Source organism: Octopus sinensis, linkage group LG22, assembly GCF_006345805.1.
Source record: "Octopus sinensis linkage group LG22, ASM634580v1, whole genome shotgun sequence".
Taxonomy (NCBI): domain Eukaryota; kingdom Metazoa; phylum Mollusca; class Cephalopoda; order Octopoda; family Octopodidae; genus Octopus; species Octopus sinensis.
This window is the reverse complement of record NC_043018.1, coordinates 8,098,828-8,126,675: the sequence shown is the minus strand read 5'-3', so window position 1 is coordinate 8,126,675 and position 27,848 is coordinate 8,098,828. Positions and strand designations below refer to the sequence as shown.

General features: G+C 39.0%; 1 protein-coding gene and 1 long non-coding RNA gene across 2 annotated transcripts; one reads left to right on the top strand and one right to left on the bottom strand.

Moving 5' to 3' along the window:
- The first annotated feature begins 405 nt into the window (after positions 1 to 405).
- Positions 406 to 21,198, top strand: LOC118767471. The gene is made up of 3 exons (XR_005003398.1): positions 406 to 622; positions 17,849 to 17,864; positions 21,154 to 21,198. It is a non-coding gene; the product is annotated as an uncharacterized LOC118767471 (long non-coding RNA).
- LOC115223095 (uracil-DNA glycosylase) lies at positions 1,998 to 23,942 on the bottom strand. Its single transcript, XM_036512087.1, has 8 exons — positions 23,718 to 23,942; positions 19,379 to 19,474; positions 17,619 to 17,673; positions 12,959 to 13,001; positions 8,845 to 8,933; positions 5,185 to 5,363; positions 3,071 to 3,968; positions 1,998 to 2,473 (listed from the first exon to the last, which is right to left on the bottom strand). Exons 1-7 carry the CDS (start codon positions 23,925 to 23,927, stop codon positions 3,825 to 3,827), a joined length of 816 nt encoding a protein of 271 aa, XP_036367980.1. The 5' UTR covers positions 23,928 to 23,942; the 3' UTR covers positions 1,998 to 2,473; positions 3,071 to 3,824.
- Positions 23,943 to 27,848: the final 3,906 nt, after the last annotated feature.

Here is a 27,848-nt window from a genome sequence, read left to right as displayed (position 1 = left end):
TGGGAGGGTGCTAAAAAGTTCCTGGTTTTGGCTAAAAGAAAATACAGAAAGATCAGTTATTTTATTCAAAATACTCCTCTCTCAGATTCACCCTTTTATTGCTCCTTCAGTTTTTCTAGTCCACTTTTTTTTTTTTTGCTCCAGTCTTTGACTGTGGCCATGCTGGAGCACCACCTTTAATCGAGCAAATCAACCCCCAGGACTTATTCTTTGAAAGCCTAGTATTTATTCTATCGGTCTCTTTTGTCGAACCACTAAGTTATGGGGACGTAAACACACCAGCATCGGTTGTCAAGCGATGTTGGGGGGGACAAACAGACACACAAACATATATACACGACGGGCTTCTTTCAGTTTCCCTCTACCAAATCCACCCACAAGCCCGAGGCTATGGTAGAAGACACTTGCCCAAGACGCCACATAGTGGGAATGAACCTGGAACCATGTGGTTAGTAAGCAAGCTACTTACCACACAGCCACTCCTGCACTGTTAAAGAACTCAAAATATTGAGCCTCCAACCAGACCTTTTGTGATACTCTTAAAGCCAGGAACCTTTTAGCACTTTGTATAATTCGAGAGATTTGGCAGCCATTTCTTGTAGGTTAAAATGTAGAGCGTACAGTACTACATTTATCTAATTTCTTGTATGATCTGAGGGTGTTTTTTTATTTGAGGCCAAGCAGCTTTTAACCAACAATTTGAATTGTAGGTCCAATGAAGTGAAACTGTTTTATTTACATTAGACGGATATTTGTCATCTTGTCTGTTGTTAACACAATGTTTCAGCTGGTACATATCCTCTAGCCGCCTTCAGGAGTCTTGGGGAAATTTCAAACCTGGGTTCTCATTCCTAAGGTATTTTCCGATATTATTTTTATTAGTGTTCAGGTCACTGCTTGGAATCGAACTCGGAACCTTGGGGTTAGTAGACCGTGCTCTTAGCTGCTACGCCACATGCCCATGGGCATATGGCATAGTGGTTAAGAGCACGGGTTGAAATACTCTAAATATGAGCTAAAAATAAAATTCTGAAATTACAAAGGAGACAAAACCTTTAAAAAATGAATATTTATATCAAAAAAGAAAATTCAAATGTTAGAACTGAAAAACATTTGAAGCTTTGTTTTACAAAGAAAAGAAAGTTGCTGTCTGTCTTGAGTCACTCTCTTAACATAGAAACCTAAATGAGGATGAGTTTGATATTGGAAAACTGAGTAAAATATCTAAGTACAAGCAGGGTTTTATGATTAACCCTTTAAGGCTGAGTGTGGCTTACTGATATTGCTAAATTCTGAAGATGGGTATGGTATATAAGCCACATTTGTGTTATAAGCTATTTGATCACTTTTTGTTTTGCGGCCTGCATAAAAAGACTTGCTATTTATACCCAACCTTAAAAGGGTTAAGGAGTTTGTATTTTCATTAAAATATACACATATAGACATAACTAGGACTTCATGGGTTAAGGATTATATTTTGCAACCATGAGATTTTCAAGCTTAACATACAATTTTAAAGGGGGATTTGGCCTACTAACTGTACAGAAGCTTATGGATGAACATATTTGCTTTAAAGTTTGTACCAATCTAATAACTGATGTTTAACTCTGTTCTGCCATATTCTTAATCTTTATATATAAAATTCAAGTAGTGTGTGTGTGTGAGACTCTGTCTCCTCTGATTTAGATTCCTAACTACTCCCACATTTTGCGGTGCAGTTTAACCAAAAGCGGGTATCTTATAGTCGTCATTCATATTGAGCCCTTCTGGGTATTAGCGCGCGTCTACGATTAAAAAAAAAATTACCATAATTTTTCCGCTCAGGAAGTAACTCTAAAAATGCTTATATAGTTGTTTCCCTTACAAATCCGAGCAACGCCGGGCGATAAATATATATGCGCACACACAATTTTTTTCTTGTACCAGTTTTCTATGCTAGTATTAATCGGACAAGATTTCTTGAGGCAATAATCTGTGACTGAATAACCTAATGCCAACCACAATTTATGCATGTCTAAAAAAAACCAAGCTGCCAGACATTAAGTAGGACACAGTGGTCACAGCAGCCCAGGTGCAAAGGATACACAATTGGGATCCTGCAAAGTTTCTATCAAATTTCACTTGATAGAAGACACTTGACCAAGATGCCATGCCGAAGAATCAAACCCAAACCCGCCTAATTGTAAAACAAGGTCACAACTACTTTACCTACACTCTCAAATATACATATTTTCAATTCTGGCACAAGGCCAGTAATTTCAGCAGGGAGGAGGTAATTCGATTGTGACAGAATTTGAACTCGGAACTAAAAGACAGACGAAATGCTGATAAGTATTTTGTCTGGTATCCTAATGATTCTGCCAGCTGGCCACCCGGCAAATATACAAATATATTACATTCGCACATCAAATGAAGTGTTACTGGAGTTGCCCTGAGTTTTTAAGAAATGATCACGTACATCATAACATTAACCCTTTCGTTAACAACCCGGCTGGAACCGGCTCTGGCTTTGAGTACAAAAAGTTTTCGGAAGTTTTGAATTAAAATCTTCTACCAAACCTTAGTCACAATTTATGTTCCTAACACTAGCTTAATGATAACGATGTTATTTTACTAAATTCTTTGTTATATTTAAAGTAATTGAAAGAAACACAGCATCTCAAAATAAATACAGTAACGAAAGGGTTAAACAGATAATCTTTATATATAAAAGAGAGGTTGTGTGCTGTCTGTCTCCTACGATTTAGATTCCTAACTACTTCCACATTTTGCGGTGCAGTTTAACCAAAACCGGGTATCTTATAGTCGTGATTCATATCGAGCCCTTCTGGGTATTAGCGCGCGTCTACGATGAGTCTACGATTTAAAAAAAAAATTACCATCAATTTTTCCCATTTTTAATGCATTTTTGGCATATATAAAAATTTATTATTAAATCTCAGAACGTAAAAAGCTACAGTCACACCCCCCCTTTGTGGTTAGCCATATTGAGATGGCTATTATACTTTACATCTCTAAAAATGCTTATATAGTTATTTCTCTTACAAACCTGAGCAACGCTGGGCGATACTGCTAGTGATCAATATAGATGTATTGTCCAGGCTCTGATTTAGAGGTCAGATTAGGTTGCTTCTGACTATTGACACTAAATGACAATAAGTGACGAAACATCTGCAAACAAACAAAATTCGGACTGGAGGCAATTCACTTAATTGTACAAATCACGAAAGACTCTGCAAGTCCAAATGCAAACATAAATGTAGCTAAAAACATATAAAAATACTGTATGACACTATTCAATGCACCATTCAATGCATATAGCAGTGGTTTTCAACCAGGGTTCTGCCAGTACAGTCCAGGGGTTCCGTAAGAAGTTGCTAAAATCGGCAGTAATTTTTAATTCTCCTGTGCAGATATGTGTGCATAAGACTATTAAATTATTGCACAGGGGTTCCTCGAGCCAGTGGAATGTTTCCTTGGGGTTCTGCTCCAGCAAAAAGTTTGAAAAGCACTGGCATATAGAGATCCAAGGGTTACTGATTGAGAGAGCTAGAATGCTTCTCAACTAGATGTAATGGAAATGTGAAGAAGAAACAGTCTTGAAGTAGCTGTTAATGTTGTTGGAATGATGAAATACTGGATATGAAATGAGGTAAAAAAGATATTTAACAGATGCAAGTTGGTTAATAAAGATAAAAATGAGATTTTGAATTTAAAAACAAATCATTGAATCTTGATGAAAGTTTTTGTTTGAAGGTTTTTTTTCTCTTTTTTTTTTTTAAATGATTTGAAGTTATTTTCTAAAAATATGATTTGAAAGAAATTTACAGAACTTTTTTCCAGTCAATGGTCTTTTTGTTGTTTTTTGAAAGGTAGGCATTACATTTGGAGAAATGTTTGCAACCAAAGAACCCGTTGTTGGCTGAGAAAGGAGATGGGTGGGCGCTTTTTAGGATGCAGTGTTTTTGCTGAAAGCAGAGAAAAAGTAAAAAGAAATCAAACAAAACAGCAAAATGAAATATAAAATCTTTACCATAAATACATGACCCCCAAATCTTTATCCTTCTCATAACCTCCCCCTCCAGTTATACTAGTCTTTACCACTTTTACAACTCTCCCATTCCAATACACAAGTCTTTACTATTCCCACAACCAGATCTTCAGTTGCTGTCAAATTTCGTATTTTTTAAAATTTGGTTATACTGATTTGGTTTTGTATGCAAATTATGAAAAGGAAAGAATCTTTTTGGTTTGAACGGCAGTTTTTAAAAATAATTTCCATGTAACTAAACACTTTTAAACTTCGTATACTGGTAGAATGTGTTTATAAAACATCTTTTTCTCTTGGCTTTATTGAGAAAATTCTATAGTTTGTAAGATATTTGTTGTTTTTTTTTCTTCAATTTCTGCAATTTCAACCAATCAATGAGGTGAAAACATTCTGTGCCATATGAATATGTCCCTCGTTTAAGAAACAGATTGGGTTTATTTACATTTCTGAAGAAGAAAAATACCCTTCCCCCCACCCCTAACCCTAGCTATAACCCTAAAACAGATTGAAATGCAATAGATCGATACTAGGGTCATAATTATGGGTGACAATTTCATATGACACTGCTAGAAAAAACTGCCGTTCAAACCAAAAAGATCCAAATGAAATTCATTTTTGTCATAAACTAATAAAGTTAATACCTTTTAAAGTTTGAAAATCTTGGGTAATTTTAGCCAATTGAAAGCCATCGTTATAGAGATAGCCATAAATCTCACATTGGTGTCTGTTTCCATAGCAACAAAGTTGTAGCCTTCCTTGTTTTCATAGTAACCAGAATGCTGTACCAAGTGCAACTGTGACACTTTCACCACCACAAGTTTTTGACAAGCAATATCATTCTGTGCCTGTTGTCATTTTGTAACAGACAGCTACCATGCATTTTCTGCAGGGCTTCCAATTACTGTTTTATGATTGGACTAAAAATGACCAGACTGTGAACCTCTAATATATAACCACTAAGCCATGCACCTCCAATGTTTGGGTGTGTAGCAACAGTACTGTCCAAGATATACGAGTAGAATTCCAATTTGGGAAACAATTAAGCTTTGAAATTACTACACATGATTTCCACACATTTTGGAAGTAGGTAAAAAGAGATGCCCAAAGCCAAAATAATGATGTATATTCCTCACCTTGTTTATGAAAGCACCTTTCTTTTGAGCATATGCTCCCCATAGGACAAAGACAAGAGCAGAAGAATTATCATTAAGCCATCTGATAACAGCATCGGTCAGTTGCTCCCAGCCACGGTCTTTGTGAGAATTAGCCTGTGAAGCTCGGACAGTGAGACAGGAGTTGAGAAGTAAGACACCTGACAATCAGAAGATAAAGGTAATTACTCAGTCAGAATGGAATTTAATGGAAAAAGAGAAACACACAAAATGTCATGAAAATTTAGCCTTAAATATGGTGAAAACAAATCGATTTAAAACAAGAGCTACAAATATTATTTCGTTCATTATTTCTGTATGTCCAGAAAAGGCGGTGAGCTGGCAGAATCGTTAGCACACCGGGCAAAATGCTTAGCGGTATTTCGTATGCTGTTATGTTCTGAGTTCAAATTCTGCCGAGGTCGACTTTGCCTTTCATCCTTTCGGGGTCAATTAAATAAGTACCAGTTACGCACTGGGGTCAATATAATCGACTTTATCCGTTTGTCTGTCCTTGTTTGTCCCCTCTGTGTTTAGCCCCTTGTGGACAGTAAAGAAATAGGTGTATGTCCAGAAAACAGCAGAATAAAAGTGCGATTGTGAAGGCTTATTCCATTTTACCAGAGGCACAGGAATGGCTGTATGGTTAAGAAGCTTGCTTCCAAACAACTTAGTTCTGGGTTCAGTTCTACTGTGTATAGTGCCAGGCTGACCAAAGCCTTGTGAATGGATTTAGATGGAAACTGAAAGAATCCCATTGAACATGTGTATGAATTAGTGTCTCCTAATAAATATCAAATGGAAATTGTAGTTGTGATACCCGTGCCGGTGGCATGTAAAAAGCACCATCTGAACGTAGCTGATGCCAGCGCCGCCTTGACTGGCTTCTGTGCTGGTGGCACGTAAAAAGCCCCAACCGATCGATGCTGGTGGCACGTAAAAGCAACCACTACACTCTCGGAGTGGTTGGTGTTAGGAAGGTCATCAAGCTGTAGAAACACTGCCATATCAGACTGGAGCCAGGTGCAGCCTCCTGGCTTCCCAGACGCCGGTCAAAATGTCCAACCTGTGCTAGCACGGAAAACGGACGTTAAACGATGATGATGATGATAATTGTCTTGATATCAGGTATTTGTTGTAAATAAATGTCACTATCATACAAGCAATATTCTTCATTTTAAAAACATTCATGAAAACCATGCCTGGCCATTGAGAAATATTACCTTACTTGGAAGCAGGCGAGAATTAGTGACAGGAATTGCATATGGCTGGAGAAAATCTCTCCCCACAAATTCCATCTGACCCATGCAAGCATGGAAAAGTGTATGTTAAACAATGTATGGCTGTGTGGTAAGAAGCTAGCTTCCCAACCACATGGTACCAGGTTCAGTCTCACAGTGTGGTACCTTGGGCAAGTGTCTTCTACTATAGCCTCAGATCAATCCAAAGCTTTGTGAGTGGATTTGGTAGAAGCCCGTCATATATATAGATATATATATGTATGTATATATCGTGCCAGTGGCATGTAAATGGCACCATTCGAGTGTGAAAAGACATTCGAGCGCAGTTGTTGCCAGTACTGCCTTACTGGCCCCCGTGCCTGTGGCATGGAAAAGCACCCACTACACTCTCGGAGTGGTTGGCGTCAGGAAGGGCATCCAGCTGTAGAAACTCTGCCAGATCAAGATCGGAGCCTGGTGCGGCCGTCTGGTTCACCAGTCCTCAGTCAAATCGTCCAACCCATGCTATCATGGAAGGCGGATGTTAAACGGTGATGATGATGACATCACAAAGGAGGTGAGGATCGAAATTCTTCAAAGGGATGTCAAACATTCAAGTCCACAGGTACAATCCAAGCAATTAAAGATCGTCTACACCTATATATTTTTTTCCTTTCCATATACTTTATAGTATGTATGTGTATGTATATATATATATATATATATATATATATATATATATATATATATATACTTATTAATCCGAGGGGAGGCAATGTGAGCAGCAACTAAAGGAACATTACAAAATCCACAGAAAGATCAAACACATACATAATATAAATATATATATTTATATATTACAAAATAAGAAAATGGAGAAACACATCTTAATCAATGATCAACTACCAGATAATATAAATATATTTATATTTGTATTTATTTATATTCACTTATACATACTGTACTTATTGTATCATATTACTCTTTCATGTACATTGTTTTGTTCTATATTATTGTTTGACCTTAATGTTCATATGTAGTGGTTTAATAAATTGTGATTGGGTATTATCTGGTAGTTGATTATTAATTAAGGTGTATTTCTCCATTTCCTTATTTTGTATTATTAATTTGTGGTAAAACATTTTACCTGCGCCCATATAATACAGTGAATGAATTAATTGCATCGCAATTTTTAGCATTTATGTATTACTTTGTTGGGTGCTTTACTAGCAGTATATTGGATATATGTTATCCCATGGTGGGTTGCACTCACAACCCCTATCTCAATTTGTTATATATATATTACTATATCTTTAAACGTCGGGCTTTATATCTGTTCTGTAGATATAAATGAATATATGTATGTGTTTGATATTTCTGTGGATTTTGTAATGTTCCTTTAGTTGCTGCTCACATTGCCTCCCCTTGGATTAATAAGTGAATACAGCTCATTTGAGCACTACAATTCCAGTCTGTTATATATTTTGAGTGTTGTTGTCACTAACGATCTCAAGATATAGCTTTGTATTTTGTAATTTATATAACACACACAAATTTATGTGTTACGTGTCTTTGTATCTGTGTTTGTCCCCCCTATCAATGCTTGATAACTGGTGTTGTGTTTATATCCCTATAAGTTAGTAGCTTGGCAAAAGAGACTGACAAAATAAGTACTAGGCTTAAAAAATAAGTCCCGGGGTCAATTTGTTCAACTAAAGAGACTGACAAAATAAGTACTAGGCTTAAAAAATAAGTCCCGGGGTCGGGTCAATTTGTTCAACTAAAACCCTTCGAGGCAGTGCTCCAGCATGGCCACAGTCAAATGACTGAAACAAATAAAAGAATATAATGTCTATTTGCAGAAGGGTAACATTGTTAAGCTGATTAAAATGGATGTCATTCTCAATGTAAAAACAGCCGTAGGCCTCATCTCCAAAGAATGGGACAAAACGTTCTTGCTCTACCATTCCACCAGATTATCTTTATATATAAAAGTGAAGTTGTGTGTCTGTCTCCTACGATTTAGATTCCTAACTACTCCACATTTTGCGGTGCAGTTTAACCAAAACCGGGTATCTTATAGTCGTGATTCATATCGAGCCCTTCTGGGTATTAGCGTGCGTCTACGATGAGTTTACGATTTTAAAAAAATTTACCATAATTTTTTTCCATTTGAATGCATTTTTTCGTTATTATATAAGGGAAGTAACTCTCTAAAAATGTCTACGATGAGTCAACGATTTAAAAAAAAATTTACCATCATTTTTCCCCATTTTTAATGAATTTTTTTGCTATTTTTTGGCTATAACTCTCTAAAAATGCTTATATAGTTATTTCCCTTACAAACCCGAGCAACGCCGGGCGATACTGCTAGTTATTAATATAAGATTCATCAAATCAGATATTTAATTAAACAACCTACCTTGCTTTGCCCATCCTGTAAGTGTGCCATGGTTTGGAATTTGGAAACCAGGAATATCAGTTTCGAGTTCTTTGTAAATATTCACTAAACTGCAAATAGATATCTTAACATCAGACAACACTTCTCTCCACACACACACACACACAATATAGAGAGTGTTCAGAGTAAATTCAATAGTTTGCATAAAAGGAAAAGAAAACAACATCCTATCCAAAAATAAAAGTATTTTTAAAAAATCTAAAAATATTAACTAGATTATGACTGGGAGACAACAGTTTACTCCAAGCAGTCGCCCTCAGCTTCCACCAGTCTCAAAATGGCAATGGAATCGGTGCATGTGTTCCTTATTGTTGCCCCTGGGAAGATCTTCAAACACCTCCTTGGCCTTGTTGTAGCAGGCAGAGCTGTTGGTGTCTTTTTCAACTATGTTTCACATGGAAATCCATGATTACAATTGGGGGAATTGGATTTGGTGAAGCTGTAGAAATTCTCTGAAAGGCGGCAAGCTGGCAGAAATGTTAGCACACTGGATGAAATGCTTAGTGGTATTTCGTCTGCCGTTATGTTCTGAGTTCAAATTCCGCCATGGTCGACTTTGCCTTTCATCCTTTCGGGGTTGATAAATTAAGTACCAGCTCCACACTGGGGTCGACATAATCAACTTAATCCATTTGTCTGTCCTTGTTTGTTCTCTCTGTGTTTAGCCCCTTGTGGGTAGTAAAGAAATAGGTATTTTGTCTGTCTTTACATTCTGAGTTCAAATTCTGCCGAGGTCGACTTTGCCTTTCATCCTTTCGGGGTCGATAAATTAAGTACCAGCTACACACTGGGGTCGATGTAATCGACTTAATTCCTTTGTCTGTCCTTGTTTGTCCCCTCTATGTTTAGCCCCTTGTGGGCAATAAAGAAATAAGAAATTCTTTGACAGCCACTTCTGACTCTCTCCAGAGATATGGCAAGGTGCAGAATCTGGCCTCCCAGCAGTTTCACATAGCTGTCTAAATTGAGCCGAAAGTCTTGTTCAAGGATGTAGGAATGAGTCCTGACATGCAGACACAGCGAGAATACTTGCCATGTCGATTCCTACTGGACGTCACCATTGCAATTGCCCATGTTATGTCCAACAGCCTTTACAGTGTTCACAGAGCAAAGAGCAGCAGTCATGGTCTCAGCAATTTGATGGCAAACATGAACCATCACGATACAGGGAACTCTTTTCCAATATTCAGATGGCTTCCAGTCCTCCATGTAAGCTAACTTTTTCTCAACTACAACATTAATCTTTATGCTCTCTGATACATCAAGTTGCTCCTGAGAAAAGGAAACAAAACATCAAATTTAGCCCTAACACCCCATACATACACTTGGTTAAAGACTGAAGGCTACTCAGTGTGTGTGTATGTGTGCATGTTGCGTTGTTGTGACCCCCTTCGGTCATGAATGACCATGGGATTGCACCTAGAAAGTTACCCTCCAAGGCACATGTCCGGGCAAGGTTGTTTATGGAAGACCACCAGTTGCCCATGCATACCACCCTCTCCTCTCCACACCACTGATGGTATCCAAGGGAAAGGCTAAGTCACAGGTGCCAAGCTGTAGCTTGGCACCTGTGACATTGCAACTCATTTATTTATGTGCAAGTGGCTGAGCACTCCACAGACACGTGTACCTTTAACGTAGTTCTTGGAGAGATTCAGCGTGACAAGGCTGATCCTTTGAAATACAGGTACAACAGAAACAGGAAGAAACAGTGAGAGAGAGTTGTGGTGAAAGAGTACAACAGGTTTCACCACCTGCCCCCTGCTGGAGCCACATGGAGTTTAAGGTGTTTTCGCTCAATAAACACTCACAATGCCCGGTCTGGCAATCGAAACTGTGATCCTACGACTGCGAGTCTGCTGTTCTAACCACTGGGCCACTGTGCCTCCACATGAGTATATATACTCATACACACAGACATAAAGGTACAGGCGTGGCTGTATGGTTAAGAAGTTTGCTTCCTAACCACGAAGCTTTGCGTTCATTCCTACTGCATGGCACCATGGGCAAGTGTCTTCTACTATAGCCTTGGGCCAACCAAAGCCTTATAAGTGGATTTGGTAGATAGAAATTGAAAGAAGCCAGTCATGTATACACACATGTGCATGTGTGTAGTCTCATCTTAACATGGTTGCAAACAAGCATTATTGCAACAGAAGCCGGTGGCACGTATAAACCACCATCCAACTGTGTCCATTTGCCAGCCCTGTCTGGCACCTGTGCCGGTGGCACATAAAAAGCACCCACTACACTCACAGAATGGTTGGCGTTAGGAAGGGCATCCAGCCGTAGAAACATTGCCAGATCAGACTGGGCCTGATGCAGCCTTCTGGCTTCCCAGACCCCAGTTGAACTGTCCAACCCATGCTAGCATGGAAAGCGGACGCTAAATGATGATGATGCAGCTCGTTTACTTAATTCAGTCATATAAGCAAAACTTTCTAACGAAGCACATCATGGAAACTCCCTGCACACCATCTTTAGCAAATGCCTTCTGACATAGTGATAACGTCATCAACAGATTGAGAGAAATTTGATAGAGGAAGATGGAGTGGAAACCAGTTTCATGTACTGCAAGCACAAATGGTCAAGTGGATAGGGTTGAAGACATCTAGCTAAGAGAACAGTTTGGTGAGTGGTCATCTCATCTCATGTAATGTAGCAGCATGACTGTTGCAGAGTTGGTGGGAAGCAATATGGTTCTTGGTCTCAAGCATTTGTCTTGTGAAGAAAGGCTGAAGACGCTCGACCTTTATTCTCTAGAAAAACACCACCACCGTGGTGATCTCATTCTTGCTCACAACTTCATAAGCAGAAAGTGTAACCTCTCGAAAGAGCTGTTCTTCACTCCTGCTCCAGAGCGTAGGCTGCGGGGTCACTCCGAAAAGCTCTATCTGCGACGATTTCATCTCAATCGAAGGAGAGGGGATTTCTCCGTCCGGGTTGCGGATCCGTGGAATAAGCTGCCGGACGAGATAGTGAAGATGCCGACAACCACTCAGTTCAAAGTCTCTCTTGACCAGAAATGGCCTGAACTCTTTGCATGAACACTCTCCCTGTACATAACTCCATGTCCCCCTACATGGCCTTGCTTTTTGCTTTTTGAGCCCCAAAATTAACTTAACTTAAGACATTGGTGTCCTCAGCTGAAACAATGAATGGCCAAGATTTTGCATCACTGAAAGCTTTTGTCTGAGACAAGCATAGTGATTTCACACTTACACTTTTTATATAAGGGTATACGTTATGTCATTCATTTACAATACATTTTTTCATTTATATTATATATATATATATATATATATTGGTAAAAACGGTAAGATAACAAAAGAAAGAAAGGGACCTCAATATTATGTAAATAGAGGAATTTATCTGTAAATGTAATATGTGACAATTATTCGGTAGCCAAGATAAATCTCTCAGTTTCGGATGCCGAGGTGGAAATCCACACCACCATCTCCTCAGTTATCTGGTGGATTTCCATCTCGGTATCCGAAACTCAGAGTTTTATCTTGGCTACCGAATAATTATCACATATTACATTTACACATATGTATATATATATATATATATATATATATATACACATGTGTGTGTGTGTATATATATATATATATATATATATATATACATACATACATACATACTACATATATAGGCGCAGCAGTGTGGTAAGAAGTTTGCTAGGTTCAATCCCACTGCATGGTACTTTGGGGCAAGAGTCTTCTACTATAACCTCAGGCTGACCAAAGCCTTTTGAATGGATTTGGTAGATGGAAAGTGAAAGAACCCAGTCTTGTAAGTGTTTGTAAGTCCCCTGCCCCTATTCCTTGATGACCAGTGTTGGTATGTTTACATCCCCATAACTTAGCGGTTTGGCAAAAACAACCCACAGAATAAATACTGGGCTTTAAAAAAATAATAAATAAATACTGGGGTTCATTCATTTAACTAAAAATTCTTCAAGGCAGTGACCCCCCAACATGGTCGTAGTCAAATGACTGAAACCAGTAAAAAAAATTAGGAGAGAAGGGTTTAAAAAGGAGGAGTATTTAAAAGATGAAGAAATCTTTACCTTGGAGGGGTTTTAACCCCAGGCTTCACACTGAAACACAAACCTAAGGAAGAGATGAAATGCAAAAATATAAATAAAAAAAAATTTTTAAATGATTAAACTTTTAGCATTCTGTCAAATGTAAAGCTTATAGATTTAAATTATTTTGAATTAATCCTGTATTAACTTATAGCTTTGTAATTTCAATGATGTGATTGTTTATTTTCAGAATGACATTGAAGGGTAGGTGTGAGAAGTTGAATCTGACAGGTTCAAACATAAGATAGAATTTTTGGGTTGGATATGACTAGTTTAACCCTTTAGCATTCAGATTATTCTGTCAAATGTCCTCTCTTCTTAATCCTTTTGCCCCTTATGGAGCATAGGGCCTCAACAGTTGTTTTCCATTTTCCGTGGTCATTGGCATGTTTCTTGGCTGCTTCCCATGTCAGGCCGGTGGTCCTGAGCTTGTCCAAAATGCTCCGCTTCCATGTCTGCTTTGGGCGTCCTTGATTCCTTTTCCCCTGCTGGTTCCAGTCAAGTGCTTGTCGTGTCACATTTGAGGGTTCTTTCCGCAGTGTGTGTCCGATCCATCTCCATTTCCTTTGTCTAGTCTGAATATGTATGGGTTCCTGGTTGGCCCTTTCCCACAGGTCGGTGTTTGGCACTCTGCTGAACCACTTCAGATGGAGGATCTGCCGGAGACATTTGTTGATGAAGGTCTGGATCTTCTTGTAGTTGCTGCAGGTGCCTCTCCATGTTTCAGAGCCATACAAAAGCACAGATTTTACGTATGAACTAAATAAGCAGAGTTGAGATGGCAGTGGACTTCCATACCGGCCAAAGAATAGCGAAGGCTTGCCAAGCCTTCTTGCTTCTTGCCGTGATGTCCTCGTCTGATCCACCTGATTTTCTGATCTTGCTGCCAAGATAGACAAACTCACCAACGTCCTCCACAGGTGCCCCCTCGATTGGGATTGGCTCTTCCTGCTTGTTGTTGATGCACAGCACTTTTGTCTTTTCCCGGCTGATCCTCAAGCCCACTCACCGTGAAGTTTCTGTCCACCTGACCACCTAGTAGACCATCTGTCAAATGTAATGCCTATTTATTCACATTGCTTTAAATTAATTGTGCATTATAGGCGCAGGAGTGGCTGTGTGGTAAGTAGCTTGCTACCCAACCACATGGTTCCGGGTTCAGTCCCACTGCGTGGCACCTTGGGCAAGTGTCTTCTGGTATAGCCCCGGGCCGACCAATGCCTTGTGAGTGGATTTGGTAGACGGAAACTGAAAGAAGCCTGTCGTATGTATGTATGTATATATATATGTGTGTGTGTTTGTGTCTGTGTTTGTCCCCCTAGCATTGCTTGACAACCGATGCTGGTGTGTTTACGTCCGCGTCACTTAGCGGTTCGGCAAAAGAGAGCGATAGAATAAGTACTGGGCTTACAAAGAATAAGTCCTGGAGTCGATTTGTTCGACTAAAGGCGGTGCTCCAGCATGGCCGCAGTCAAATGACTGAAACAAGTAAAAAAGAAAGAAAAAAGGAAAGATTATGTTGTGGCTTTGAGATTTCAATGATATTATTTACTTTTAGAATCACATTATAGGAGGAAACCTGAGAGACCAGGTCCAGCTAGTTTGAACATAAAACATAGAATATTTGGGTCAGACATGACTGATTTAAATGCTTAAGGGTTAAAAATAATTGGAAGACAACTAGATTCTTAGTTGTAAATATTTTCAAGGTACTGTAAGTGTTAGAATGTGGATGCCACAAGATTATCTAAAGTAGTGAGTCTTAACATGGAAACGTCAGGATCCGTCACATCCCATTAGATATTGATAAAATGATATAGCCCCTGCCCCCCCAACTCCATTAATTCTTTAGCATTCAGATTCCTCTGTCAAATGAAATGCTTACTTATTCACATTGTTTTTGAATTAATCCCTTATTATCTTTGTAGCTTTGAGATTTTGATGAGCTAACATAACTTTTAGAATGATGTTGCAGGGTTGGTGTGAGAGGCCAGGTCTGGTCAGTTTGAGCCTAAAATAGAATATTTTTGGCCAGGCATGGATGGTTTAAATGCTAATGGGTTAACGAGAAAACAAAATAAAGATTGTAACATCATAATTAACTTAAAGAGTTGGATTTGTTAAAAATAATTAAAATCATTCTGATTGAATAAGGTTGATTTTGTGGTGAAGAAATGTGCTTCCCAACAATATAGTTTTGCATTCAGCCCCATTGTTACACCATGAACAAGTGTCTTCTACCAAAGCTCCAGGCCAATGAAAGCCTCTTGAGTAAATCTGGTAGACGGAAACAGAAAGAAGCCAGTTGTGTGTGTGTGCACGCTTAGCCTTTTTCTTCCAGTCACTTAAACTGTTAAACCCAACACATTTTCTCTCCCCATTTTTCCCTGTCATCTCTTTCTGTCAAAGAGTATTTCAAAATGTCAAAAACTTTTCCATTCTTCCCAAGCAACAAACTAATACACCTGCTTGTTGTTCCCTCACCTGTCTGTCTTTTGTTTTCTGTACATTTGATACATTGGACCATCCCATAAATAATGCAGCTTTTTTATATTTATTTTATTTTTCAAAATTAAGATAAACAATGTCCTTTTTTAATCTGGAATATATTCTCCTTCATTTTCTACAATGCTCTTCCATTTATCTGGTCGACTTGCAAGGCCCCTCTTCTAAAATTCACTAATCTGTGACGAAAAATACTCCTTCAGTACTATTCAGACCTCGTCTACAGGATTCATATTTCTTCCGTCCAAATGATTTTGAAGACTACGGAATAAATGATAACATGGGACAATGTCTGGCGAATGTGGTGAGTGGGGCAAAAAAGGTTCATTTGTGAGACATGACAGCAAAGAAGAACACACACTCACTCTTGGAAACTTTGAGGAAACCAGTGACCAAATTTGCTGACTTTTCTGATGGCACGCAGGTGTCAACGAAAGGTTGAACGACCAAATCCAAGCTTCTCTGCTCGGTCCTCAATACTTACGATGGAATTTTGTTCCAGAGTTTGCAGGATGTCCTTGTCAAACTCTACAGATCTTTCAGGTCGACGCTCATCTTCTAGGCTGTAGTTTCCAGCTCGGAATTTCTGAAACTACTGTTGACACTGGCTAATGCTCATCATCCGATCCCCATACACTGCATTTAATATTTCTCACACTTTCTGTTGTGTTGTTGTCTTTATTGAACTTATAAAGTAAAACATGCCGAAAATACTTGTTTGTCACTTCCATTATAGCTTGGAAAAAAAATGTTAAAATTGAACTGCACTCTTAAAAACTTACACTAAGAATAAATACAAGGTAAATTACTACCTGCTTTTATAGCAAGTTGATGCAGGTAGTTTATCCCATCCCCCTCTGACTTATTGAAAAAGCCACACTATGGGATGACCTAATATATATATATATATCACGTGACTGACCAGTCCATCAGATGTAGTTACACATCGCTGGTCACAATGCGTTCGCATTGTTTTAGCCTTCGAATGACGCCACCCCGCTGTCTAAGCGAGCAGGCCAACAGAAGAAAGAGTGGGAGAAAGAGTGGTGAAAGAGTACAGCAGGGATCACCACTCCTTGTCGGAGCCTCGTGGAGCTTTTAGGTGTTTTCGCTCAATAAACACTCACAACGCCCGGTCTGGGGATCGAAACCGCGATCCTACAACTGCGAGTCCACTGCCCTAACCACTGGGCCATTGCGCCTCCACATATATATATACACACACACACACACACACACAGGGAAGAGGGGTGAGAGTGAGAGAGAGAGAACAAAGACATAGCTGTGTGGTTTAGAAGCTTACTTCCCAATCATATGGTTTTAGGTTCAGTCCCACTGTGTGGTACCTTTGGCAAGTATCTTCTACAATAGTTCCAGTCCAATTCAAACATTAGATTTGGTAGACGGAAACTGAAAGAAGCCGGAAAAGTGGATGTTAAATGCTCATGACAACGATGTGGGTGTGTGATGCCTTGACATTGTATGATGGTTGTAAACGAATGTCCCCGTCATACAAGCAGTGTCCTTTGTTTCTGATCTTCCATGGAAGCATGCCCAACCATGGGGAAATACGATGTTTGGAAAGAGGCGACGGTTGACACTAGGAAGGTTATCCAGCCATAAGACTACCTCAACAAATTCAATCTACCCTATGCAAGCAAGCAAGGAAAAGTAGACATTAAAACAATGAAAATGTTAGCCACTTAGCTGTCCCCATCTCAATCCTTAAATACACCCACCACGTGCCAGCCTCGCCTGGCCCCCATGCCAGTGGCACGTAAAAAGCACCATCCGATTGTGACTGTTTGCCAGCCTCGTCTGGCACCTGTGCCAGTGGCACGTAAAAAGCACCCACTACACTCACGGAGTGGTTGGCGTTAGGAAGGGCATCCAGCCGTAGAAACATTGCCAGATCAGACTGGAGCCTGGAGCAGCCTTCTGGCTTCCCAGACTCCAGTTGAACCGTCCAACCCATGCTAGCATGGAAAGCGGATGCTAAACGATGAGGGGAAGTAGGAGACCAGTATCTGCCAAGATGGGAAATCCCTTTTTAATACAAGATTTATTTCAAAACTGACTTAGGATAAATAATAACTACAGTAAGCATCGTTAATGTGATGATAAACATTTGTCTTACCATGAGCTTGGTTCTTGCCATGGTAAGGGTCTTGTCCCACAATGATTACTTTAATCTGAAAATAGAAATGGAACTCAAAGAGTTTCTTGGAAGAATTTTACAACTCATCATATTTACTCAAGTAAATACAGGTGCAACACTGACTTTTCAGACACAGAGGGTCCAGAACCTCTTATAACCTGCACTAATTTACAAGCTGCGACTTCAAATTCCCATGGCCAATAGGCTAGTTAACTGGGCATCCCTGTTTAACGGTATCTTGCACAGGACAGCATTAATAAACTTGTAATATTTATATTTATGTACTGCTATCTGCATTTCATATTTAAGGTACCTGCGTGTCGTGTCTAAGGTACCTGCGTGTCATGTCTAAGGTACCCGCGTGCCGTGTCTAAGGTACCCGCGTGCCGTGTCTAAGGTACCCGCGTGCCGTGTCTAAGGTACCCGCGTGCCGTGTCTAAGGTACCCGCTTGCCGTGTCTAAGGTACCCGCTTGCCGTGTCTAAGGTACCTGCTTGCCGTGTCTAAGGTACCTGCGTGCCGTGTCTAAGGTACCTGCGTGACGTGTCTAAGGTACCTGCGTGACGTGTCTAAGGTACCTGCGTGCCATGTATAAGGTACCTGCGTGTCGTGTCTAAGGTACCTGCGTGACGTGTCTAAGGTACCTGCGTGACGTGTCTAAGGTACCTGCATGCCATGTATAAGGTACCTGCGTGTCGTGTCTAAGGTACCTGCGTGTCATGTCTAAGGTACCTGCGTGTCATATTTAAGGTGCCTACATTTCATATTTAAGTAAATTTAATATTTGTTTAAAGCATGATGTCCAAGGTGACTGTACTTGGTTTGGAAAGCCAGTCATTCAGAAAATCAATGCTGTACTTGTATAATTTTTAGTCTTTCGGAAGGGGTGGGTAGGGCCAGATCAAGACCTATAGAGGCCCTAAGCACCTAGAACATTTTGGTGCCCACACACACACATGCAATTCAAAATATAAACAAAAATAAACCATAAAATAAATTTTTATTTTTCTAAATGAACCAGAACAGAATCTCATCTCATCTAGGTCATCCCATAGGACACCCCAAGACTGTTTCCACACGTTTTTTCCCATTCATCTCGATCTTCCATAATGGTCCTCAGCTCCTGTACCCCTTCCATACCAGTAACCTCCAGCAAGTTGTCGATGTAGGTCGTCTTCCTTCTTGTTGGCTGCCAGAGCACTAGCTTGTTAGCAATTTCATCAGTGTGTCTGACGCAGTGTCCAGCTAGCCTCCTCCTTCTATGCTGTATCTTCAATGTTACTTTTGGTAGTCCCTGGTACAAGTCAGCATTTGTTGTATGACTCTTCCAGGAGACATTGAGTGCCATTCTAAACATCCGATCGTGGCCGTTGCCAGTCTCGCCTCACACGTAAAAAGCACTATCCAACCGTGGCCGTTCGCCAGCCATGCCTGGCACGTAAAAAGCACCCACTACACTCACGGAGTGGTTGGCGTTAGGAAAGGCATCCAGCCGTAGAAACTCTGCCAGATCAGACTCGGCCTAGTGCAGCCTTCTGGCTTCCCAGACCCCAGTTGAACCGTCCAACTCATGCTAGCATGGAAAACAGACGCTAAATGATGATGATGATATATATATATATATATATATATATACACACACACACACACACATGCACAGAGGACCAACTCTATATTAGTGTTGTCTGAAAGACACCATTAAAGAAAGGGAGGAGGAGGAACGAAGAGTGCTAGACTTACATCTTTAAGGGGACACAACTGAGTCCATGAAAACACTTCGTTGGCTGGAGGGTAGATGGTGTGCTTGTTTCTCTCAGCAGCAACAAACTTTGACAGCTGTTTTACAATAAAAGTGATGAAAAGATAAACCTTTTAGCAATACAAAATATAAAATAAAATAATAGCCATAACATTCTTCATCAGCATCTTAAAAAAAAAAAATATCATTTAACCATTTAACATTCAGATTATTCAGTGAAATGGAATTCTTATTCATTTATTTATATTTATTACGGAGATGTACTTGCATAGCGAGTTGCAAAGAAGGTAAAATTAATGGCAAAGAGAAAAGCACACAAACAATTAATTGGCTAAGAGAAAGGAGCGGAAACCTCTGCATGGCAAATATGTGGCTTGTAACAAACAAGCTGATGTAACCAGAAGCACACGTATTAGTGGCTACAAAGCTCAGGGGCTAAAGGCAGAGGGTAGTGGCTTTATCTTAACTGCTCAACATTAACCCTTTTGTTACCAACCCGGCTGAAACTGGCTTTGGCTCTGTAGTACAAATGTCTTGTTTTCATAAGTTTGGAATTAAAATCTTCCAGCAAATCTCAGTCACAATTTATGTTCCTAACACTAGCTGAATGATAACTAAGTTATTTTACTAAATTCTTTGTTATATTTAAAGTAATTGAAAGAAACACAGAGCATCTCAAAATAAATACAGTAACGAAAGGGTTAATGCTTACTGACTCGGAACTACCAAGCCAATGTCTTGAAAAATAGAGTAGATCCAAAATGCCAATTTTGCAACGATGAAATTAAAACAGTGGACCACTGAATCTCTGGATGTGAAGTTTTAGCACCAGTTGGATATAAATCAATTCATGACATTAACACTGGTTAATATGTTGGGAAAAGATACAATTCTTTGGAACTTTCCTGTAGATACTGACAGAATCACCAAAGCTAATAAACCAGATGTTGCTGTGAGAGACCAAAACATTAAAGTCCGTTTATTGTTTGACGAGTGCGTTCCTTGTGATCATATCTCAGCAAATTTGATGAGTTCAGAAAATATAAAGATTTGTTCAATGAAAAAAAAAAAAAGAACAGTGGCATCTCAAGGCAATTTCAATATCAGTGATTGCAGGACCAATAGGAATGACCAAAAAAGGAACTTTTTTGAGAATGATTCCTGCAAGAAGTGCAAAAGATTGTCTTAACTGGTTGGTCACATGTATTGAGAAGAGCCAGTCACTGTGGGAACGATAACCTATATACTGTTTTGCTTGTTTCAGTCGTTTGACTGTGGCCATGCTGGAGCACTGCCTTTAGTTGAGCAAATCGACCCCCAGGACTTATTCTTAGTAAGCCTAGTACTTATTCTAAGCCTAGTACTTATAAGTTACGGGGATGTAAATACACCAGCACCAGTTGTCAAGCAATGTTAGGGGAACACAAACATACACACACATACATGTGTGTGTGTGTGTGTATATATATATATATATATATATATACACACACACACATATACGACGGGCTTCTTTCAGTTTCCGTTTACCAAATCCACTCACAAGGCTTTAGTCGGCCCAAGGCTAGAGTAGAAGACACTTGCTCAAGGTGCCACGCAGTGGGACTGAACTCGGAACCATGTGGTTGGTAAGCAAGCTTCTTACCACACAGCCACTCCTGCGCCTATTATATAGATAATTTTTTCTTCTTTCTACAAAACTTTATTTGACTTTGGCCTATTAATGTATACAGTGAGGTTTTTTTTTTTGCCCTAGGTGTTGGGAAGACATGAACAATTAATTGGCTAGGAGAAAGGAGCAGAAAAAAATTGAAAGAAAAAAACTCATAATAAATAAATAATACCGATTGAAAATAATCTTTTTTGGTTTCTGGTTCCAGAAGTTTGAACCAGGAATCACCAACATCCACCAACAAACCATCTGAGATACTCTTTTGGCGTTTAGCAAGGGCTTCTAACCGATTCTGTTCAATTTTGGCACGTTGGTCTTCAGATAGAGATGGTGATGGGGGCAGTTCTCCCCATTTTCACTGATTTTGGAAACCTGAAATACAAGAATGGCATGCAGATAATAATTTTTAACACAGCTGAGGCTGAAAATTTGAGGTGATGGGTATAATTAGATCAACTATCTATCTATTTATCCGCTCAGTCAAAGTCGACTCTCATTTACTCGATGGATCAGTGTCCTCCAGTCAGTTCTCTCCTGGGCCACTTCTTTCAGATTGGCTATGTCCATTCCGGTATCACTCTTGATGGTGTCAAGCCAGCGGGTTCTTGGTCGGCCTCTTCCTCTCTTGCCACTGACCATTCCGAGCATGATGTCCTTCTCCAGAGATTTTCTCCGCATAACATGACCGAAATATGCCAATCTACGCTTGGTGATCCCAGCTTCTAGCGACATTTTTGGCCTTATCTGCTTAAGAACTTCTCCATTGGTGAGCCTCGCTGTCCATGGAATCTGTAAAAGTCTTCTCCAACACCAAAGCTCGAATGCATTAATTCTCTTCTGGTCAGCTTTCTTTAGTGTCCAGGTATCGCATCCATATGTTGCTATTGGGAAGACAATTGCATTCACCAATCTGCATTTGGTAGCGAGTCTGATGTCTCTACTCTTCCAGACCCTGCTCAACACCAGTAGTTAATTGGTCCTTTATTTTTAATGACCCTAGACGAAAGGCAAAGTTGATTTAAGCAGGATTTGAACTCGGAATGTAAAATACCAGAACAAAAATCATTAGCAATTAGTCTGATGCTCCAACAACTGTGCCAATCTCCTTTCTCTTTTACGTGTTTCAGTCATTTGACTGCGGCCATGCTGGAGCACCGCCTTTAATCGAGCAACTCGACCCCAGGACATATTCTTTGTAAGCCTAATACTTATTCTATCGGTCTCTTTTGCCGAACCGCTAAGTGACGGGGACGTAAACACACCAGCATCGGTTGTCAAGCGATGTTGGGGGGACAAACACAGACACACAAACATACACATATATACGACGGGCTTCTTTCAGTTTCCGTCTACCAAATCCACTCAGAAGGCTTTGGTCGGCCCGAGGCTATAGTAGAAGACACTTGCCCAAGGTTCCACGCAGTGGGACTGAACCCGGAACCATGTGGTTCGTAAGCAAGCTACTTACCACATATACACACACACGTGTCCCTCATCCACTGTTTGACAACCAGTGCTGGTTGGTTGACGTTCCGTGAATTAGCAGTTTCACAAACGAAACCGATGGAATAAGAGACAGACTTAGAGAATAAGTTACTTGGGACGATTTATTCGACTAAGCCATTCAAGGTGGTGCCCCACTACGGCCGCAGTCGAATGACTGAAGCAAAAAATTTTTTCGACACAACCCCCAACTCTTCGGCAACGGGGAATACAAATGTGCAAAACAAAAAGGCATTTTTAAATTACCCCATCCCATTTCCTTCATTTTTCACTTACTTCTGAATTTTTTTTCTAAATATGCACAAAATTACGGACATTATGGTTAGGGTCAGTGTTAGGGGAAAAAAAGTCAAAATTGAAGAATTTTGGGGGAAGGGTAAGAGACAGAGAGCAATTAGATGAGACTATCTTTTGATAGTGTGTGTGTGTATGTATGTATATATATATACATACACGCACACACTATCAAAAGACATATCATATATATATATATATACTTTATAATTTATATCATATATATATATATATATATATATATATATATATATATATACTTTATAATTAGGGTTCAGCAAAGATTTGCTTCACGACATATCGAAGTTTGGTGAAATTATTGCCATTAATTAATTTTACCCTTTGTTATTAGAATATATATATAGGGAGAGTTTACGAAATAAAAACAACAAAAGACGAAGACAGGTGGTGTACAAAGCAAACCAGATATATATGTGTGTGAGTGCATATATATATGCACACACGTGTAATATATATATATATATATATATATATATATATATATATATATTACATGTATGTGTGTGTGTATATATATATATATATATATATATACACACACACACGTGTTTTTATCCGTAAAATTTCCGAAACTTTTCTCCGCAGCCACGGAAATGTTTTTCACGAAAAATTCCGATATAACCGGAATCCACACCATCTGAAACGTATTTGTAGAAAATTTCATTCAGAAATATCAATTTTTCTGCAAGTTGTGAGGAAAAAATTTAGGCGGGAGGCACCTGTGTTAACTAAAAACCTCATTAACTATAAACACACTGTCTGGGGACATTTAAAAATAATAAACTGAAGCTAAAACTTATTAAAACATTCTTATTGTTTCTTCAACTTACCGGGGAAGGGCTCCTGGCTCGTTTCATTGCAGGCGAAGGAGTAAAAAACGAAGATATTTTGACTTGTCCGGGCATCGCGATTACAGATAAATTGACAACAGAGATAAGCTCGAGAGATAAACACAAACCACCACGTGCTGTCTGCAAAACTCCCGCCAAATCAGCCGAAAATGGGTTGACGTTTTTATTTTCGTATCTGGGTAGAATCATTTTTTATTATTGTTATTGTTTTAATTTAGAATATAATAAATTGCTGCGTCTCGTGAACTTTGTGCCGGTTTCAATACTTTGTACTTTGCTAAAAATACCGAGGACGGGGGATGCAGTTGTAAATTAATACATTTAGAAGAAAATATGTGTGCGTGTATATATATATATATATATATATATACAAAATGAGAAAATGGAGAAATATATCTAAATCAATCATCAACTATCAGATAATACCGAATCATATACTTTATTAAAACACTACACAATAGCAATGAGATTAGACATTGATACAGTACAATAATTACAATTAATATGGTGAGATATAACTAGATAAATATAACAATGTATTTTTATAGTTTGTTATATTTATTTAGTTATATCTCACCATATTGATTGTAATTATTGTACTGTATTAATGTCTAATCTCATTGCTATTGTGTAGTGTTTTTAATAAAGTATATGATTCGGTATTATCTGATAGTTGATGATTGATTTAGATATATTTCTCCATTTTCTCATTTTGTATTATTAATTTACGGTAAAAATAATTTTACCTTTGCCCACCTAATACAGTAAATGAATTAATTGCATCGCAGTTTTTAACATTTATGTATTAGCTTTGTTGGGTACTTCTCTAGCAGTATATTGGATATATGTTATCCCATGGAGGGTTGAATGTACAACCCCTATCTCATTTTATATATATATAGGGAAAGTTTACGAAAAAAACAAAAGACGAATACAGGTGGTGTACAAAACAAACAGATGTATTAGTAAAGGATAAAATCATTAAAATTAATGAATTTTGTCAGTGGCCAGCATAAAAATACTCTTAGATAAAATTCATATATAGAAATATATAATTATACGAGCAGAGATACCCGGCGTTGCTCGGGATAAAATGGCATAGTGTGTGTGTGTGTGTGTGTATAGTTATATTGAAACAGGTGATACGGGAAAGTGCAGCATTGACCACAAAACATTTGAAGTAAATGATGGGCTAATTCGACTAGGCAACATGCTATGCTTCTGTTTGGAGTATTTCAGGCCCTAACCTGTCATGAAAAATTGGGGGGGGGTATATGATTTTTGAATGCACCGAAAAGCAGTCAGTGGATATACTCTCCTTTGTGGCAGTCAGTGCTGCGTCTAACATGACCCACCTTTGAGGTTTTTACACCTCTTTAGGGTTTGTTGTCCTACATCACTCATACTCATTTGTGAGTAACAGGGAACCAATTCGGTGATAGACTTGCCCTTGAACTTTGAACATTGGCGTAAATCCATCTCCTTAGATGTACCAAAAGATGTCATTTGAAATGCAGAGTTGTATTGTCTGATATTGTTAAAAAAATCTTTTGAGTGGATGGAAGTGCCTACCTGAAGATCTAAAAGAGGTTGAGAGGAGCTGGTAGTGCTGGCAATCTTACCTTACCGCCTGAACAGCACATGCCATTAGTTTCATTTGGAAATTTTGAAGTTTTTCAGAAATGACAATTTGAGTTTAGCACACCAATTTGGACAAAATTATCATTTTTACAAGAATGGGATGGATCATATCTGAAAGCAGTTCCAGGAGTTGTGAAGAACGAATTTGTACGTAGTCTGTTTCTGAGAGATCTCCTATTGGACCGCTGTCTATAAGTGTTGCAGCATGCATTTGCTGATCTTGAAAAAGTCTCATCTCCCTTTCTCTTGAGACTCCATCTGATGTGCTGCAGTATACCTTTGCTGATACTGAGAAAGTCTCATCTCGTTTCTGTCTTGAGACTCCACTTGACGTACTACAGCATGTGTTTGCTGAGCTTGAGAAAGTCTCATCTCCTTTCTCTCTTCAGTCTCTCACCTTTGGTTTTCTACAATCCTCCTTGCTTTATACTTGTTTCTGGAGAGATTATATCTTTTCCTTGGTGGCATATTTTTTTCAATATTGTATATCAAAAATTATGAACATTATACATTAATCCCTATTATTGTAAGTAGTTGTATGTATGTAGTATGTCTTTATTTTTGTATGCAGTATAAATTAACCAAATATAAGCAAATTAACTATCATAGATAGGAGCATTTTATATGTATATCAATAATCAGAATTAAAAGTGAAACAATATTACATCACATTACAATATAGATGTTATTCTTTCACTTTTGACATGTAATACTGAACCAGTGCCAATGTTAATGGGGTCTGATGCTATTACTATGTAAAATTTGATTTGATTTGGTTGAGCCGTTTGAGAATGCATTGGGAACAGACAGACAAACAGACAGAGACAAATCCTAGTCACGTTCCTCCAGAAAAGCCTTGATTTCTTCTCACAGTTCAAAGAAATGAGTTAAAGCTCTCCTGCATGAAATCCAGTGGACTTCTGTGTGGAAAAGCAAAACTGTATGTTCATTTCCAAGATCTTCTCAAATCAACTTAAAAAGGCAGTGGTTCAGAGTGCGACCCCTAATCAAGTTGATGATCTTTATAGAAGTGTTGAGGACTTTCAACTTTGAAGGCAACATTTTCAATGCCGAAGCATGACAATGAGGGAAGCCATGGGTGTCTTGCAAGTGTGAAATCTCCCACTTCATCAGTGGAGAAAATCCAGATTTATTTCCTAGCATAGCAGGAGCACCATCAGTACACACAGAACCAATAATTTGGATTACTAAATCATGCTTTGGAGAGAATTTTTTCACAAACTGGAACACATCTCCTTTCATGGTTGTTTTCAGATCTTTGCAGAAGAGGAAATCTTCCTTTACGGTGCCATCATGGACATACCTCACTAATGCGATGAGCTGATTACAACTTGAAACATCAGTTGTTTCGTCCAACTGAAGAGGGATTTTCAAGGGACTAGTCTTGATATATGTGATAACTTAATCCAAAATATCCAAACTCAAATCACCAATTAGGCTCTGAAAAACATTATTTGATAGCTCTGTCTGGCCCCCGTGTTGGTGGCACGTAAAAAGCACCATCCGTTCGTGTCCATTGCCAGCCTCGCCTGGCCCCGTGCCGGTGACACGTAAAAGCACCATCCGTTCGTGGCCGTTTGCCAACTCTGTCTGGCACCTGTGCGGATGGCACGTAAAAAGCACCCACTACACTCACGGAATGGTTGGCGTTAGGAAGGGCATCCAGCTGTAGAAACACTGCCAGATCTGACTGGGCCTGATGAAGCCTTCCAGCTTCACAGACCCCAGTTGAACCGTCCAACCCATGCTAGCATGGAAAGCGGACGCTAAATGATGATGATAGCAGCACTAATTCCAGCTTCCTTCTTGGTTCTTTTCCCAGAACAACTGTTGCCATTTCTAATGCATATGGTTTGATAAGCTCTTTTGCAATTGTATGGGGCTTCTAGGACTTGGCTACTTTATACGTTACTAGGTATGAAGCCATCAGCAGTAGTTTATCAACAGATACAAAACCTAATTTAGGAAGGGTTGCTCGAGAACCAAAACAGGCTCTTCTAGCTTTCAATGATTCAACATCATAGCCTACAGCATCAGCTCCATCGTGCTGGTTGTTGAAGTGTTCTTGCAGCTTAGATAGCTTCAAATTTGCGTTGGGAAACACAGTATCGCAAAGCATGCATTGTAGCCTTTTGCAAATCCTGTTTTTCCCTGTGCAAAGTGAAACCAAAACGCACATCATTCCATTTCTTTCTTCTTTCTTTCTTTTTTTTTGTTGACATGATGATTAAATTATGATTTGAAAAAGGAAATAAGAATATAGATAAGGCCAACTGGAAGAAAAACGGGGGACCTAACGCACTGATAATAATACCATTAAATCCGGAAATAAGTGTAATAATAATAATATTAATAAAAAAAACAAAAACTGGTAACATGCATAATCGCGGCGACGGGTGCTGGTCTCTAATTCCCTAATTTAATGGTAGGCTTTAAGCTAGGCTAGAC